The sequence below is a fragment of the Lepisosteus platostomus genome, chromosome 1 (genome assembly GCF_059453375.1).
Source record: "Lepisosteus platostomus isolate fLepPlt1 chromosome 1, fLepPlt1.hap1, whole genome shotgun sequence".
NCBI lineage: Eukaryota > Metazoa > Chordata > Actinopteri > Semionotiformes > Lepisosteidae > Lepisosteus > Lepisosteus platostomus.
Window position 1 is genome coordinate 14,709,809 of NC_142611.1, and position 19,925 is coordinate 14,729,733.

At 34.2% G+C, this 19,925-nt stretch overlaps 1 protein-coding gene across 2 annotated transcripts in view; it reads right to left on the reverse strand.

Annotated features, from left to right (window-relative positions):
* The window catches only part of LOC148677756 (glucosidase 2 subunit beta-like), a 219,366-nt gene that overhangs the window by 72,955 nt on the left and 126,486 nt on the right, over positions 1 to 19,925 (reverse strand). For both annotated transcript variants that reach the window (XM_088625442.1, XM_088625431.1), the window contains 2 exons: positions 7,573 to 7,642; positions 974 to 1,063 (listed from right to left, as the gene is read on the reverse strand). In XM_088625442.1, the coding sequence (XP_088481568.1) occupies positions 974 to 1,063; positions 7,573 to 7,642 (160 nt within the window). The remainder of the gene's footprint in view (positions 1 to 973; positions 1,064 to 7,572; positions 7,643 to 19,925) is intronic.

Consider the following 19,925-nt stretch of genomic DNA (forward strand, 5'->3'; position numbering starts at 1 on the left):
AAGTGTTGGCACATAACATTTTAACCTTATTAATAAATAAAACTAATTTTTTAAAAAAACCTGATTCTGATATCATAGGGTTTATGTAGTGAAGAGGTCTTTTGCATTATAATCAGAGCCAAAAAAGGACAAGGGGGCAGCCACACAGAAATATGTATTAGCAAGTCTACAGGCATCTTTTTGTTTCAAATGAGACTTCTGTTTTGTGGCAACATCTTGTTTTTCCTTTGTACCAAATTTAAATAGCTAGCATGCTTGGCAGGAGAACATACTGTACAGCATACATTCCAGGATAAAACAGAGCCATTAGTCTACAGATGCAGTCTACAGAGACCAAACCCAATGTCAAAGAGGAATAAATAACAGCTTAAATGAATATAATGAATAATAATGCACAGGTAGCAATTTCTAAACAAGAATGAGAGGACAAAATAAAGAAAGAAATGAAAAAATGCGGTACCACCCTCGGTACCACCCTTCAGAATTGTAATGAAAACACAGACATGGCTCTGGAAACTTTACCTAAACAGACACTAGCTTGAAATATATTGTCTCTGCTATGGATATAAATGTCATATCTCATAAAAATCTTTTGTAAGACAATACTGTTTTTAGACAAGGTATATTATTTATGCAATTAATACTATTACATTCAGCGAGTTTATAAAGTTCTAATATATTCTGTTATTTTATAAATTTCAAAGGGTTAAAAATTGCACATGACATAGAAACATTAAAGTAAAAAAGACAGGTTTTCTATTTTAGATTTAATCTAAATTCACACCTGAGAGAAACTTGAAAGCTCTTCTACCTACAGTAGGCATCATGCAAATCTGCTAAGTATGTTCCATGCTGGAAATTACAGAAAAACAGAAATATCATTTCTTTACCAAACAAACCAGTGTTCTGCTTACATCACCACATTCAATTGAAAGATGAGCATGAACAGAAATAGAAAAATTGGCTTACTTACTCATAAACTGTCATTTCGAAACACTGGTTCTGCAAGTAGATAAATTCTTTATTGGAACCATAGTCTGTAGATAGCATCTCTTCAAGGTCCCTGAAAAATAAAATAATGCATCACATAGGTGATAACAGAGAAGGATTTAATTGAATGTGTTTGTCTTTTTCTCCTTTCTTATTTTCAGTATTTTTAGTAGTGCTTTGCTTGACAGAAAAGGACTGTATGATGAAGTTGAAATTTTATCTGAAAAAAAAATCTTTCCTTTTTCACATTGAACATCAAAACAAAATGGAAAAGGAGAAGCATGACTCACTAAACATTGAAGATCAAATGTTCGACGGGAAGAGAAGCATTCATAGACACAATTATGAACTATTGTTTGTGTGAGTGTTGCAATTGATCTATTCACAAAAACTAAAATGCAGTGTAGCACTTTTAAAAGCACATATTTTCCAAAAAAAACGTGATAGTAGGGATAGTCTGAAGTTTAGTTTAACTGAATAGCTAGCACTCTAGCTAGAGGAAAAACTGATTTATTGGCTTTTTAAAAAATATGCTAACCTATTTTTGCTTGTGGAATGTGAACAGTTTTAAACACATATTACTGCAAAAAGTTTCATGTTGTTTTGGGATAACATCAAAATAGCTTAACCAATGTAATAGTCAGATGAATTAAAACAACTATCCTGTATGTTAAACTGGAAGGTGTACCAAATGTTTTTTTTTTTTTATCTTAGCTTGAGTAATAATGTTACAAATAAATTCTGAAAACTCTTCTATTGCCACTCTTCCTCCAAGAGGTTATATTGATTTATCTTTGGAGTAACTTCTTCTGAGCATCCCCGGAGTGAGGTATTTGTGGGGTTAATTTGTGACAGCTTAAGGCAGGGATTCATACAAATCACTCGTTATGTTTCATTTAACTCAGCCCGAGATGGCAGGCTTCATCCCCACTGCACCATGCCCAAGCATCAGCCCGTGCCAGTTCAGAGTTAACCGAGAAGATCTGCCTGACTTTTAAATTGCTATGTGAGTTTCTCATTAGCTTCATTAGCATTTCTGCATCATAAATATGTAAATGGAAAGTTTCACACAGGAGACTTATTTCTGTTCTCTTATTTCTGATTAGTTCGAAATGCGCTCTGGCTCTGTCAGATAATTGGTGACACTGCATACCAATAAGGCATTTCCCAGCGCTTCATCAGACTGAAGTGAAATTAAAGTAGGCAGGGCTGTTAAAGTTTTGATGGTTTTGAACAAAAACTAGTTAAAATTTTAACTGACCCCATAATGGAGCTGATAAGTTATTAAAAGGCCTTCGTTTTTGTTTGAAATATAAAACGCTTTAATCGGTTCCTCATGCATAAAAAGAGGCCTCTGAGGCAAGACACTATCCAAGCAGCTTCATCGTGGTAATGAATGCAGTATGAGTTTTGATTATATATACTGTACATGCTCTATTCCTTCACAGTTTTCACAATTGTATTAATTTTACATATTGCAGTTTATTAAGAAAAACCACAATACACATTTTTGAGATGGTTCTTATTTCCTTTTTTCTGCTTGTACGTAAATGCACGAAGATTTACTACTGACCGTATAACAATATCCTGACAACAAAGTTTAGTCAGTCCTTTAAGTTAGAAAGGTGGAACACAAATCATAGGAATGGTCATACAGCATTTCCAGTCAATGAAAGAGCCTTGTAGTTTGTCAAGCACATGTATCAGTCCTGCTTTTGAGCAACTCCATGGTCACAGTCAATATACTGTAATCAAAGGCTTTAATTTTAAGTTCATATATGAACATCCTAAAGAAACATCGTCTGTGTTGTGGTAGTGGTCAGTGTTGAAAATACACTGTGTTGAAAATAAAGTCAGTGTTGAAAATAAAGAGGATTCCTGTGACAAAAAGAACATGGAACGATAATCATGGCAGATGTCCTCCACAGAAATGACAAGCTTGGCATAATTCCCTCTGAAAAAGTATGTTCAGATGCGTCTTGTGATAGAGATGAGCTAATCCACCTTCGATAAGAATTCAATGTCAGTACCTTCCATTTGAGTTTCACATACAGTACATAGGTAGATATCCACCAAAGAATATATGTAACTTTTCAAGTAATGACTCAGTCACTAAAAAAAATATTGTTTCATTTAACAGAATAAACCCCAAAACAAGCCTTGCAAGTCAGGAATGTTTGAAAAAGAATGCTCTTAAATTGCTTTTTTGAAATACTATTACCTTTACATTAAATGTACCACTTTGTATTTTTTCCCCACTATCACGCCCCCAAAAATATATACACAATATTATAAATCTTCATTAAATTGCATGAAATGTGTGATTTGTGATGTGCCAAACTGCAGCAATCTGTACTTCAATCCAACCCTTCATATGAAAGCAATTGCAAATCACAAACCTGGATCTATAATTTTGAAAGAAAAAGCTCAGAATATTTGCTCTTTTCCAGGAATTTCAGCTTGAAGAAGACAGCTGCATTTAAATGAAAAGCATAGCAAACTGCCAGATGTCCGCATTTACAGCAGGCTGCCTGTATAGTGTAGTTTTTACAGCTTTGAAAAAAAGACTAAACCTTGCAGTATCAGTCTTTACTGAGTACAATATAGACAACCAAAGAAGATAGTATTAGGTTTGTTTCTGAATTCATTATAAATATATAACTATTGTTTGCCAAAGCAAATCATCTTTGCCTTATCAATAGAGCTAAATTGGTGTGATGCATGATATTGTATGATCCTAAACTTCACATCTGACTCAACAATTCTATTATAATACTTCTATTTGCGTTCCCTTTGTGATATTTCTGACCATGTGTTAACTGCAATGCAAATAAATGGTGAGAGATATGTGTGGTGCAATTCCTCTTGCTTTATGTGATAACATGCCCGTAATGTGCCACAAACACTCCAATTTATGCTTGCAGGTAAGAATGACACAGATTCAAAAAATATGATGTGGCCTTGCTAGCCCTGTCATTGATATTAGGGAATGTTTTCAAGAACTGTAGTACCAAATGTTTCATGTAGAAAGGTGTTGATGGATCATAAAGTCCATCCAAAGTCTGCAACAACTCTTTTTTTTTTTGCAGTGCCAAAACATACTTCTCACTGGTATAATCAGTTTTAACAACAATCACTATTACTGAATGACAGCTGTTCCTTTAGGTTGGTGGATACCAACATATCAAAATACTATTTTTAATTCTTTTTATGCTCTTGAAAATATATTATATATAACAAAACTCTACATTCTTATAACGATGTGACAAATATTGTTACCACTAAAATGAAATTTACAACTGTAGATTTGTTAACATTTTAATAGACACAGTTCAAGAAATGCAAAGTTATCTTCTCCACGTACTCTGCTCTGCAAATTGGTCTTCACCCTAGCCTCCCCTTCAGGCTGCTAATAAGAAATCCCACCTTCAAAAGACTGTTGCTTTGGCAGGTGAATTAATGCCTACTGTGCACTTTTGATAATGCATCAATATTTTCACCATAGCTTTTCCACAAAGGTGGAAAAGAGACTGAATTCACTTGCAGTGTCACCCTTTCCCCTATATGATTAATTTAAGAAATCATGCGACCTTTCCTCCTTACTCAGTCTGCAACCTCCTTATTACCTACTGTAATGAACAGTTTGTTAGCCTCCAGGCTAGAATGCCACAATCCAATCCTCAGTTACAACTCCCCATATCAATGTAACATAAAGGCACTGATTTATAATGACAGGCTCTTAAAGCTTCACTGTAAATCTCTTTTCTTTAGCACAAAATGGTGATTTTACTTTTTTGTTCAAAATTGTTATTCGTATGTTGCGGGTCATTAATCACCTGAGGCATTTTTCTGAAGTAATTTCACTAACCAATTACTGCTAGTACTGAGCAAATGTCTGGGTTTGTATCTGGGTGAAGTACATAATGTAAATTACAACATCCAAAACTGAAAGGAAAGCAGAATAAGTTATAAAAAAAATACAGTTTTGTATTTTAAATGTAAAGTAAAAAATGGTTTGACACCAATGACCTTCAAATTTCTGAGTTCAGTGTGAGGACCATTGACTTCTTTGAAGTATTGAAGGACACACAAGTACTGATTTAACACAGTAAGTGTTTTTTGTTTTTATCTTGCATACTTAAAATAAATGAATCTGTGTTATGTTTTATTATGCATTATCTTTTCCAGACCACTTTTTTTCTTTTCAAGTTTTAACTATAGTGCAGATTGCTGTAAAAGCTGTATTTTCCACCTGTCCACATGTGCTAACTGCTCAGCAATCTGAGTAAAACAAGATACACAGAAACCCATTTCCACTGTACTTACAGTCTAATCTAAGTCTCATACTAGTTTCCATACTAGTTAAGGTAATGTCTGAAATAGATTTCAAACTAGGAGTCTCTTGTTACAACATACTGTACAGGCCCTAGAAAACATGTTAAAAACTTCCAAACCAGTCACACTGCACCTGACTGGAAGTGGCCTCTCTTCAGAGTAAAAAGGAACATTTACAGTAAAAACAGGTCATGTTATTTGGACTCAGTAGTTTAATGTAGAGCTTACAGATACTGGAAAGCAACCATTATGAATACAGCAGTTCAGTTACAGAAATCATTTGACGCATTTGTGGCCACGAGCACATTTTCATAAGAATAGTTAGGAATGTGAGAGGGCCATTCAGCCCATCTAGCCCATTTCATACATCACAATTTGAAGCTGCTACTAAAAATGCGAACAATATAATCTCACAAAAATATAATAATGATTTCACTCATATCAGACAAAATAAACAGCAGATGTACAGTATTAGGACAACCCAAGGCCTTACTTGAAGAAAGTACAAAAATTAACATGTAATCGAACACGTACTGTATTGTATTAGTGAGTTGCTACAGTATGTAGTGAAGTAGACTGGTTCTACTGTAGCAGCCAACCAGGCCTCTTCCACCTGACTGTCAGGCCAGTTGCCACGGAAACACAATCAGACAGGAAGCTTGCTTCACCTGTAAGTTGTCACCCTTCCCTGTCTCCTGATAACGGCTTCCAGGTCTTTATTTGTGTCTCCACTGTATCTCTCTGACTTTGAACTGTGCTTGTTTCCTGACTATGATTTCTGATTTTGCTTTGTCTGTTTGCTCTGCCTACCTGCTGCTCACCATCTACCTATACCTACTCTAGGGTTCCTCTCTTGCAGTTCAACCTTCAGTAGAGGTCATTACAAACTTCTTCAAGTTGTAGTAAAAATAACCATAAAATAATAATAATAAGTAATTTAAAAAATGAAATGCAGTCAATAATACAACATGAAATGTGAAAGTCTTGAGAATGACAGCAGTTGAGTCATAATTGGGGCAACAAATTGATTTTGATGACCTTACACAGTACAAGATCTTTCCAATGTCCAAACCTAAGGGAATCGTTCATCTAAAATTTCAAGTAAGACATAACTGTACATTCTCATGGCATTTGATTATTCATATTTTTGGTTAGGTAATGTTTAAGTACTATTAAAATGTAAGTATCAGACATAGTAAATTGGAATGTATGCTTTAGCACTGATCTTGTATGTAAAATTTGAGTGGAGTTCATATTTTAATGCACTAGGATGTATTTGTGTTTGAGCCCAGTGTCCTAACAAACCTTAATTTGCCTCTGGAAACAAAGGCTTAATGGAACAAAAGAAACAACCTTGTTAAAGTATTGCAAACTTTAGCCCAAGTTTATAAGAGGGATTTTGAGATATATACATTATAAACTACTTTATCATAGTAATAATGAACAAAGTATATAAAATTCAGCACCTACAACAGAGGGATGTAGCATCAAGTCCCAATAAAGTTGGATTTCTGACTTAGAGAGCATGGTGTCAAATAATTAAAATGCAACCAAACCATTAGACACAACACAAAAGTGCCTTTTTTCACTTGAAAACAAAAACAAAATAACAAACATAAAACTATTTTTCAGCCACCATCAAATTGGCTAGAGTGATCATCTCTCTGCTATATTGTATGGTTCTGAATCAGGTGAAGCTCATCAACACATACTGTATGTGAAAGTGTTAGGGTGACAGAAGTCACAGACACCTTCAGGGTTTTCCTTAAACTCACTGCAATTCTACAGAATAGGACCTTCCTGCTGTATTATCATTTAATAAAATGTCCTATTGGAAATCACTGAGAAACAAAATTAATCTGCGACTCTTCAAACATACAGTAACTATCAACAACAATACCCCAGTTCGCTTGACAGTGGATGTTAGTGTGGAAAACTCATATCATTGCTAAGAAACATACCCACTAAGTAATCCAATGTTACTAAAGGTTTTACTGACCAGTAAGTTTAATTCTGAATTAATCTGTTCAATTTTTCAAATTCAGAAAAAAATTTTTTTGAAGGACATGCACTTCACACTTGTTCATTCTATTCAATAATTACTCATTTTCTCATCTATTTTATCAGGTTTTATTTCAAATGTTTGTTTGTAATTTAATCATTTCTCAGTTTTCTTATTCAAAATCCTGTAAAATATAAAATTTTCATCAGGTGAAGGGGTTATATTAGATAATATTAGACTCTCACCTAATTTCCATTTTCACAGTTTCATAAGCATCCTCCACTTTCTTCAAATCTGCATTGGCCTTTTCTGCAGCTATAAAAATAAAATAAAAATGTAATTAGGCAAGAATTTCAGAGAAGGAGACATGGTTGGTGTACAGGACTTAGTACATTTTTTGCATTTATATTAAAGTTATCAGAACAGCAGAAGTTGATCCAGAAAAGCCAAAACCTATCAATGTAGGAATGGTGGATGTTTGGGATGTTTGAGACACAGACATTAGTCATGACTTTCAAGTCATGATTTTTCATTACATTCTCTGAGAGTATATAGTACGTATTCAGGTTTGCAGGGGAACTGGAGGCTATCCAAATAAGTAATGGGCACAAGGCAGAGTACACCAAGGTGCACACATCAGGAAGGGACCTTTGGAGGTCCCTGGACTATGGGAGTAAACCATAGTGTCCAGATGAATCCCTTATGAACAAGAGGAGTACTGTACATACAAACTTCACACAGACAACATAGACAATTCTGGTCCAGAATTGAACCCAGGGCAGCAATGCTAACCACTATACCACTGTGCCAATTAAGAATTACATCATGTGTCTATATCATTGACAAATGTGAGGAAAAGAAACTGTCTGCATGCACAATCGTATTTGGCCTTTTGCTTTTAAAATTCTAAAGAGTGGAGATTCTGACAGCAACATACAGTAGTCAGAGATTTCAGGCATTACACTAAAAATACTCCAATTATATCAGGCTCAAAGAAATTCGAAAAATGAAAATGTCATACATTTACAATAATTAAAAAAGAATGAAAAAGATGGGTGTAGCTGTCACTGCATGTTTTCTAAAACATTAACCTCTGCACATATACTGTATTAATAAAAATACATCTTACATAAGTGTATACTGTATACAGATAATGTACATGTACAGTAATATTATACATATACAGTATCAATATTCCGATTCAACGAAATGTGTTAAAGACAGCACAAGAATCCAGTAGATAGGTCATCTGAGTGTACTGTAAACGTGCAATCCATGATATTTTTATGTTCAGTAAATAAAGATACTTTTTTGTTTATTTTGAAGTGATTAAAGTTTTTTTTTATACAGTATATAAGCATAAACACACACCCACATTTGCAAAAGCAATTAATGTCCTTTGGCTGTGAAAACTGTTTAAAAAAAGATCAGCTGTCTATATTTCCAGTGACCGTGGCAACAACATGGACCCCTCAAGGCTTAATTAGTTATCTGTAATGGGATGCTAAAAGAGAAGACTGTAGTTTTTGGCTACTGAGAAGGGAGTGAAAAAAATAAAGATGTTATCCAACAAAGCAGAAAGAAAATGCATGTTTTTGTATCACCTTTCACAGTTAACTCTCTTAGAAAAGGGAATCCATTGGAACTAGTAATGCTGAATTGCGTCCAGAGCACTCATAGTTTCAAAATTTCAGTTCCAAAGATTTTGTTTTTTTACTACAATTAGTGCAATGCTCCATCTAATGCTTAACAAATTGCATGCTAGTTTGAAATCAATTAAATGAACATGTTGTAAACTGTAATTAAGAATATAAGAATGATTAGAAACAAGGGGGGCATTTGGCCCATGTAGCTAGTAGCTAATTGATCCAAGGACCTCATCCAGCCATTTCTTAAAGGAAGAACTGTCAAGATTAATTTAATTGCTCCCAACCATGAAATCATGTTCTTTTTAAAATGGGATATTGAGATACCATATTCAGATTCAGTTTGTTTTGATGGCTATAAGATACAGTTCATATGTATGGAAAAATTAATCTAATATTCAATAGTAAATCAATACATTCCTGTTTTGATCCTATTATTTATGTTAAAATGATATGAGTTTAGGCTTATTTTAATGAGAACTGTTGTTGGTTTATATTTGCACTTATTGTATTTACAAGTCAAGGAAACTTATTATAATAAACTTACTATGATAACTCATCAATGGAGAGTTCAGTGAACCTCTATGTCACATTCATATAGGATTGCACAATAAAAAAGAAACAATGAAAATGTCAGAAAATGGTTGTACAAAAAAATTAAACAATGGACTGTGCCTCGTGCTACCTGTACAATGAAGGGTTAATGTTACTTGTGTCTATTATGGGGATTAAACATGAATCACAGTATCTGAAATTCAATTGTGTGTGCTCCCGTAAGTCTATAGGATTATAGTGTTTCTTCAGATGTTGCTGATGGCAGGTTCTGTTGCAAAACATTTACCAGAGCTGAAATATCAGCACGACTGTGTGGGAGTCTACAGCCACACAGGCTCAGCTGCATACCAATTAGCATGTTCATTGCATGTGGTCTCAGCTGGTTCCCAGCCTGCCATAAAGAGACATCCCTTACAGATGCATTCTGAGCAGAGCTGTACCCATGGCTGCAATTTTTCACAGTAATAGTTATTTCTAATGGTCTAGTTTCTACCCCCACCCTTGCCAGAATGCCACCAATATAAGGAGAGTGCTTCACATTCGTCTGACCTGTGACATCAGCTGAAATTCAGCCGGCATTCCCTTGAGAAGAGAAAGGGAACTGTGACAGCCTGCAATATGACAGGCCAGCAAGTCAATATTATTTTTTACACAGTACACATAGCTAATATAAATTACAAGGTGAAGCTATTTGGTTTCCTAATATATAAAGGAATCCACAAAGTGTTAGATGGAAAAAAGAACTCATCTCAAGATCAGAAGACCTCCTATTACAGTATAAGCTTACCATCATTGTATTTAGAAAATCAAGACCCTCATTACATCATTATTTTTCAACGCATTAGATACCTAAATAATTTGTAGAATAAGTAATCTTCTGTAGAGTACTAATTAAAAACACAATGTACAGTATAAAATGATGCTTATACCATACAATATATTGCATACGAATATTTTACCATTTTAAAATATATCGCCTTTAACGACCCACTGTAGGTCTAGCTGTTAGCTGTGGAATAGTAATCTGCATTACTGAAGTCATCTTCAGAAGAATGCAGATTACAATTCAACAACTTATAGCTAAACCTTTTCTATTTACTTTCTGTTTGGAGTTATTTGTGTAAAACAAAATTTCACCAAAGTGTCTTTAACACGTCACAAACTGTGTAACATGCCCAATTTAATGTGTTATAACACTGCGAACATTGCTTTATAGCTCAGTATTTTTCAGAGCATAATGAAACAAAATATAGGGTGAGAGATGTGATAATGAGATGGTTAAGGTAAAATGTTAAATGAATTATTAAAAACGCTGCAGTTCTGTCAACTTATTGCTTCTCTTCATTTAAAAACAAGAAGTTATTATTTTTTGTGAACAATAATAAAGTCTCTAATAATAAAGATAGAACACTATACTGTTTGTAGTGTGCTAGAATTACCTCAGCGTCAGTAGAAAATAAGATATGCCCTCAAAAGATATAATGTTTCAGAAGTAGTGTTGATAGATATTTCAGGATTATTTCACATAATCAGACTGCAATTAAAGGTGTATTTCTAAAAAGTTGTCTTAAAGTGAAATGTAGGTCAATACAAATAATTAGGATAGAAAAGGTTTAATCAAAGAAAAGGAGTGCAAGATATCCTTAATTGCAAGAGGCAATTCTCTTGTCTTCTGTAAAAAAGGTTTTACAAAATGTAACTTAAGCATAAGGTAAGCTTAGAAAGTCAAGGATGAGGAGATACTAAACAGTCTTGGGATCTTCACCATGCCACTCCAGTTCAGTTTTAAGTCATTCATCCGGACTAATTATTTTCCTACCTGGACATAATAAGCTTAATTTAATTTTTGTGGGTTCTGAGGCAGTCCTTGAGGCCTGCAGCCTTTCTGTATTACAAGTATCTCTAAGTGATCAATTCATATACATTCTTTCCCTTTTCCCTGCTACAGTACGTAAAGGGAACAGACACACATTACTAACATATTACCAACTTCTGCTTTTGTAAGGACTTAAACTGCTGCTAATTACAGTATGAACATTTCAAACAAGAATAGTGCATGATAAAAATAAAGAATTGTATAACTACTGAGCATATGCATCACAATTTTGTTTCTTTAAGTAAAAAATCTGCTGTGTTCAGAGAACACCATTTTGTTGTTTCTAACTCCTGCCACTCCAATGAAACCAGCATCTGGTCTGATAGACCAACATCTGTATAAACATTTTGACTGATTTAAGATCTGTTAAGGAGTTTGATCTTCTGCTGTTCAAAGTGAGGCTAATTTTATTCTTTGTGACAATATTACAGTATGTTTTACCTGTTTAATAATCTTCTTATTCTAGGAAATTATACATTTTTTCAACTGTTGCCATTTAAAATAATACACAAGATAAACTTCATAATCTTTACTTGATCTCGCAAAGATGAAAAAGGTTTCAGTAAAGTTTGAAAAGATCCCTCAGTCCATTTTCAGTACCTGCTTTATACAGGGGAACTGAAGTCCAGTCTAGTAGGGACAAAGCACAATTCTGGACTTCACCCTTGAAAGGATTTCAGTTTATTGCAGGGTATACACATACAGTATGCACACTAAGGGTAAAGTTATATTCTAACAAATAGTGTTATTTTTAATTAATTTGTGAATTTCTCTGTATTGAATAAAGCATACCAGGGCTCCTGTCTGAAAATGTTATTAGAAAACCACACAGGTTCAACAAAGGCAGATGAATAAAAAATAAACAAGGAATTAAATTAAATGCAATGTCAAAATGGAGAAAACATCAGTTGTATCTTTTCAAATGCACTCAAGAGTTTTCAGAAAAAAAACAATTGGAGAACCAAAAGGGAAACAAATAAAAGGTTAAGAAGGTTTACAACAGTCACAGAATGTGTGAAATTCATTTGTTTTTGGCTGGGAAATTACAGCTACACAAGGTCTTTGAAATAAGACACTGGTCTCTGAATATAAGAAAGGTGACAACAATGTGAAGGTCTTTAATTCCAACAGTTCATTTGGTTCCTGTTAGCTACATTCTTGAGGGTTTCATCCAGACGTTTCTCTAAAGAAGCCAGAGTGTCAGGTACATGGTTTGTTCCAGACTTCCATAACACTGTAAATAATGCCTCCTGACCTAAACACACTTCACTGTATTTACTGCATGTATCGTCTTTTTCATGTTTCACTGCTGGCTTTAAAGAAGTCAAAGAGTATGCCTTTTCAAATCACTGAATTTCTTCAGAGCCAATATTTTCACTCCTTGAGATTCTGAATACTTAAATCAGATGCCCCCATAGTGTTGTCTACTAAAATACTTATAGTATTGGTAAAGTACCCTCATAGTTGGCAGAACTTAAATTTACATGGGGAAACCCTGATGGATTTTTAGTTCATCGCTTCATCCACTCAGTCACAACCACATACAGTATATAAAACATCTGATACCCCCCCCACCCAAATTATGTGTACAGTACAGTAGTTCACATTCACAGTTGTGACATTAAGAGTGTCAGGCTCTATTGATAGAGTTATCCAGGCTCTAAAAATCAAAAGTAAAGTTATTCTCATAAACAATACTTAAATCATACTCGAGAAAGGATAAAAGGTGTAGCAGCAAAGCTGGGATTATGCATCGAATTGAGTATTTGGAAAGCCTTCTCTCAGCTTCACAGCCGAAACATTGTGTTTTCTCTCTTCTCTTTTCAGCATGGAATAAACCTTGTACTTCTTCCTTTGCAGACTACGCATGCTGATGCAGCTACCCACCTGAACTACTTCATGAAATTATATACTGTATGTTTGAATCTGTGAGTGCCCAACAGTTTGTTCTGAACAATTCCTAGTAGTCAAAGACACTTTCTGAATTTACTGCAGCAATTTCTAATTGCTTGAATTTAAACCACCAAATCAATTACAGTGGTCACATAAAATAAAACAAAAAAAGTCTTTTCTGAAAGTATCCAGGGTGTAAAATTCAGAAAAATAAAACAACAAGGCCTTATTATAGCAAGCATGATATTTATCAAATCAAGAAATATACTGTATCAAATAAATTGAGCTCACAACTGCCATTTAAACCTGGAAGTACTCTATGAAGCATCTGTCTCACATGGTTTGAGAGTCATAAACCTTTGAAAAAGTGCTGACTGTGCCTCACTGATTCACTGACTAAATCATCCTTTATGGGTTCCCCTTCATAGAATGCTTAATTATGTTCCAAGGACATTTGCATTTCAGTGAGGTCAATGAAAAATGGAACAGTCCATTGACATGTAAAACAACTACAAAAATGATTTTGCTAGTAAAGTCTTTTGTGCTTAACATTTTAAAATGAATTTTGGAAAGCACAAAACATAACCTTAATTAAATTCTACTAATATAAGATTCTGATGTGAAACTACCAGGTGATTTTTTTTTTTGCAAAAGAGATCCGTGGATCATGGCTACACTCTTGTCAATGAATACCTAATAAACACATTACAGTATATATTTTGCATAATTATTCAAATGTACATACAGTAAATAAACATATAAGTGGACAGATATCAGCAAACAATTTCCAGATTGTTCAAAGACCGTTTCTGCCCTTTTACTTCACTAATAGAATGTGTATTCTAGCATTCAATTGTATTGAAATTGTATATAGCAACAATCAAGGCAAAACTGACAGGTGAAAATGCTGTTCATATTAACTGGTCCATAGATCGAGAAGATCTTTATTTGCATTATGCATTGAGAAATAGTTTTGCTACTGAAACGTTTGCCTTGAATTTTTGGAAAGAATTTCTGCCAAAGCTACTCTCTTTGGAGCTAAAGAGTACCCGACAGTTCATTGGGAGATTTTTGCACCTACTGTATACTGTTAAAAGACTACAGGTTTCATCCCCAATTCATTATTTGCTGTTTATCTATCAGATTGCCAGCACTGCATACAGTTCAGACATCTTTCATTGGCATATTTAGACTCAAAATATGGAGTCTATCTAACAGTCTAACAGTGCATTTCCTTCCAATATTTCACACCATCGGTTTATACAATAGCAGCTCCCATTGTGTAATTCATCTAAATCTTTATTTTTCCATCTAACCCGTGCTGTACTGCAGTTCTGAGATTTCACTCCTCCACAGTTTGTTTAACTTAGATTTAACTTTCTCTTCTGAGAACCAAAGACAAAACATTAATTAGACAGCATGTGCTCCACATATGAACCTTATTATTGGCATTAAAAAGGTCTGATATGAGAAATATTTGCGGTCAGTAATCATTAATACATGTATGTAGTAATATCAGGCTCATACAGTGTACTGTACTGTAGTTCGTCCATCCTTTCACACACCATAATGTGCCAATACAAGTAATGTCATCAGCTTTTCTGTAAATCTGGTCTTCTTAATTGCATTCTGTCAACAGGTTATAGAGCTACTGTAGGTCACAGGCAGATATTTCATAAGTAATTAGTCTTGACCTATCACATTCAATACTTTGAGTATGCTTTTTTATCCATTACCCTGACCTGCACAAAGACAACACTCCTACTTAGTATAACAGGCATTTATTCATACAGGTGTGCTGCAAAACTGAAAACTGGAAAAAAAAATGAAATACTAGAGCTCAGAACATAACAAAACAATCAAGCATTTCTGTTTCCATTGCATTTATATATAGTTTAATTAATTTCCTTTCCACACATTTCAGCACTCATGCTCAGTGAGTTAAGGAAGGTTTAATTTACAAGTGAAGAAAAAACTCTTCTCTGCTGAATAATGTGATAACAGAAATTAAAAATGAATTTTGCTAGCACTGTACTGTATATATCCATGTATATATGCATTAATATGTATTGTAACACACCAGGGGATGAGTAAATCTGCAGGTGTCATCAATAGACAGCTCTTGAAGAAAACAGCATTTTTATTTCTTTTATTTAACAACACACTCAATCTGGCTGCTTTTATGTACGATTACATAATGTAATAATATTCCTAACAAATACTTAATTAAAATATAATTAATGTAAATAGAAAAGTCAAATATTTTTATTGACTAACCTTTTGTTTAAAATTAATAATATGATTGATACAACAACAAATATGTTTAAGTACAGTAATGACTAGTAATTATAATCCTCTTCTCTAAGATTCCTTGTACTGTATATGTACCCCATATCTTGTTTCTTTTAAGCTATTGGTAGTTATGCTTTTAGCTGGGATGTTACTGTATATTGTTCCCTGTTTCCCTATGATTTTATTCTTATAGTCTGTAGGAACAAAAACATTACTTTTATTTAAATGGAATTAAAAGATAACATTAAAAGTTTGCCCTCTTATTCAAATATAAAGCAGAGAAATTGAACTTAAAAAGGTTGTGTATCTTAAAGGATAAAGTTTATTAAAGAGTTCAAAGTTAATTTTACTCCAGAAATTTATCTTACATTACCAGAATCTTAAATGAAAAACATAACTGTCACTTTGTAAATTAAACTATTTTAATTAATGATATAAAGTAAAGAAACTATGTTTATACTGAATTTCCTTACTTTTAAATGTATAATAGATAATTAAAGTTAAATTGGATTTATGAGTGCTCAGTATTTTTTTTATTGTTTCTTAGCGCAATCCCATATTTTACTGTAGATTGTTATAATCACTTCAATACAAAAAGAACCAATGCAGACAATGGTTCAAACACCACTGCCAGAAAAGACAGAATATTAGAAGGTGACATGAGCCAACCATTCTTCTTATTCAGTGGCCCAATTCCTGGCTGCCACACTGGATGATCGGTTTCAAATTGTATGCTGAGCCTGTGACAGTAAATCCACTGGAATCAAAAACTGCCTAGGAAGGCCATCCAGTAGATGCTGTAGATCTGCAAACCAACACCCATGGGATTAAAGTGGGGCAAGAGGTAGGATATTACCTAATCTCCTGTGATATTTTTCCGGAAGCCCAAAACGAGGAAGTGAGAAGATAAGGTATATATGCAAACGCATGTCTGATTGGGAGTCAGAAAACTAACTCCCAATAAAGAGCAAAAAAGCCCCGTGCATCAATGGGCAATGATTGGATTCTTGTGATGCAAACAGATCTAAATCTACCAACCCAAATCCAGCCCACCACTTGAATATGCCATTCTAAAATGAGCAGACCACCTCCTGACCAAACACATTGATACCAGTGCAATGTTAGAAGGAACATTCTGATGTGCAGATACTGCCAATGCCCTCAGCAAAAATGCTTGCTTCTTTGATTTGACACTTTCAGTGTCAGGAGTGATCATTTTCATGTGAAATACACAACCGAGGGAATACTGAGGAAGAGATTAGTCGGATCCCTTTACCACTGGAGAGCTTCCCAGTGATACTGATACATTGGTTGGTGGCCACTCTTCAAAGTGAAAGAGAAATTAATTGCTTTATACTGATATTACTTTTTATTATTTTGCATGGCTTAAAGAAATAATTCTGTTAATCTCTTTTCTAAATGTATTGTATTAAGATTGCTAATTACTATACAGTAGCTGGCACCGTAGTTAGCATTGCGCCATGCAGGACTGCAGCCCTGGGTTCAATTCTTGAGATGCTATGTGTGTGGAGTTTGTATGTCCTCCCTGTGTTTGCATAGGTTTCCAGGTGCTCCGGTTTCCTCCCTAAACCAAAGACTTGCTGGTAAAGGGGGAGATCAAACCAAAATGACAATGAAAATCAGCTGGAAATTTGAAAATTTCAGGTTTGTGGAAGTGTGGATAAATGGCTAGGGCAACCTCTAGAATATATTCATGACATTGAAAAAGAGTTTAATTTTTTTTGCTTTCCTTAAACCAATCTGTGCCAGAGTAACACACATTATGCGCTGTCAGTGCGGGGATGTACAGGATAAAGACTGCTATGTGACAATGTTATTTTAGTCATTTATGAGGTTCACAGAAATTGAGTTCTAAATAACTTAACACAAGCCAAATGTAAATCATAAACATTTTGCTTGACAGTATACCTAAAGGGTATGTTTCTTTCCTAGCATGTCAGTGATTGTTTAATTACTGTCATTGCAGTAGATGAGGGGAACATTACCCGTATACTACAATTTGCAGCTAGTAGCATTTCCACTCACCAAGTGGAAAGAACCTTACAGGTTAGTGGTTAGAAAGAGGACCACAGGGGACAGTGAAATCAAAACATCTGTAAAAAATTCCAAAAGACCAGGCTAATCTTAAAAATACCATGCCCCTAGGAGAAAGAGAATTGGAGTGTGTGCACTCTAAAGATGTCACAGAAAGCCCTGTGGTCACTACACTTTTTTCCGATAAGCACAGATACATACAGTATATTGGGCACCTCTGACTGACCATTTGAGTTGCATTCTGCACTTAAGGCTGCCAGAAATTCCTGGGCAAATCTCAAGTCTGCATTATTCAGGTCATTTTTCCTAGTTCCTCATTCCCTTTAGGCTAACATGTTTCACAAAGGGAAATGTTAAGCCAAATCCGATTTCCACACATCTTTTTAATTGTGGTTGTTTACATGTTATCATAGTTCTCAGGAAAATTAATAATAATGTGCAGAACTGCTAAGCATGTATTATTGACATACAACCAAAAATGAGAAGCATTCAGGATAGAATTTGCTTCAGATCAGAGAAAAAGACAACAGTTCTGCTAATTTTGTTAGACATAAAAACAGTTTTTAGACAATAAAAGCTGTTTTCAAAATTCAAAATAAAATAAGTGATATTAAAATTTCAGATCTTAATATTACTCATTCAATCTGTTTGTAAACTTTCAGTATAATAATGTACATAATTAACAGAAAAGAACATGAATTGGAATACCAGTAGATATAAAAAGTACTGTGAGCAGATTTATATTTAATGAGTAAAGAATAAATTATTACACTCTTCTTTATTTTAGAAGCAGCAGTATGAGAAATGTATACCGTATTAAAGTCTTAAATGCCAAGGAAGAAGGTTAAGTCTAGTGAACTACTGTTTTCAAGTTAAAATTATGATGGCTATTTTTTTTATCCCATATACATATAAATTAAATGAAATATACAAATCTTTTAAAAAAATGAACCGCCAGAATGATTGCAACTAAAAGCATCTTGTACAGTATGTTAGCTAATTATTCTAAAGAAAGGAAAGAAAGCAGATGCTTGCAATGTGTACTAAAGAGGAATCAGGGCAGCAGGTGTCTACTATAGGATGCATGCTAGCTAAATAATACAACTCAATAATACGTCTCAATATGCAAGGAAACAAATACATCTGAAAAAAAAATCCATTGATATGTGAAACGTATGCTGATGGTAATTATTTAGACATCTGTCTCCTAATTACCAGAGAAGTTGACAGGTGCTGAAACATTTTTTGTTGTTGCTCTGGCCCACAGATTTGAATTATTGAGCTCTTGACGAAAAGGAGAAAAAAGGGTAATTAAACATAAATAACGAACATCAACAGAAAAGTGTATCACAGTGGGATTAATTTTCAAGTAGTAAGTCAGTGGCCCTTTTTGAGGACTTCTCATACTGTATGTGTGTCCTTTTTTAAAAAGAAGCCACCCAAAAGAGAACTGTATTTCAGAAGTTAATACAATTAGTACCCTGATCCCTACAAAGGTTTGGTTCAACAAATTACATTATTTTTTTAGATTGAAGTGCAAAGGTATTATTCTTTCTACAAACAGAAACTTGATCTTTCATACTAAAACAGCTCTTCAAAGTACAATTCATGTTTTGTTGACAGAAACATTACACTATTTTAATCATGTGTACTATTTGACTAGTCAGTGTACTGTTTCATTCATTTGGTAAAAATCGCAATGTGACCTACTCAATGTAGCTCTTACTGTTTTCTTAATAATTAACCCTTTTAAACAAAAGAGGTGTCGAATTCTAACAGAAAATATATATATACAGAACTGTATCTGCATACTGTATATTACTTCCAAGCAAAACAGATGTAAATTCAAGACAAAAGAAGGTAAAATAGTATATGCCTAGACAAATTCGAATAAAATGTCTTCCATACAGGAAAGCCTTTTATCTTCTGTCCTATACAGAAGCAATCATCTTTAATGCACTGTTGTGAGCCAGGTTTCTTTTATATCACATTGCATTTCCAGAGGTAAGATGGAAAAAAAAAAGATTTCTAATGGACCTAAAGCTTTGTACTTTCCACCCACCCGCTCCCTCTTCAGGATTCGCACCTTTGAATCCTCCAAAGAGCTACTTTTCAGATTAAATTCTTTACCAGTCTGCGCATGCTCTTTTCATCTTCTGACTCTCTGATTGCAGCTCACAGGCTCCATTAAACTAAATCAAATAAGAAAGAGGGTTAAAAAAATACAGAAGGAAAATACAGAAGTCCAGGGGAAAATTTTGACTTCCTCTGGGGGAAAAGA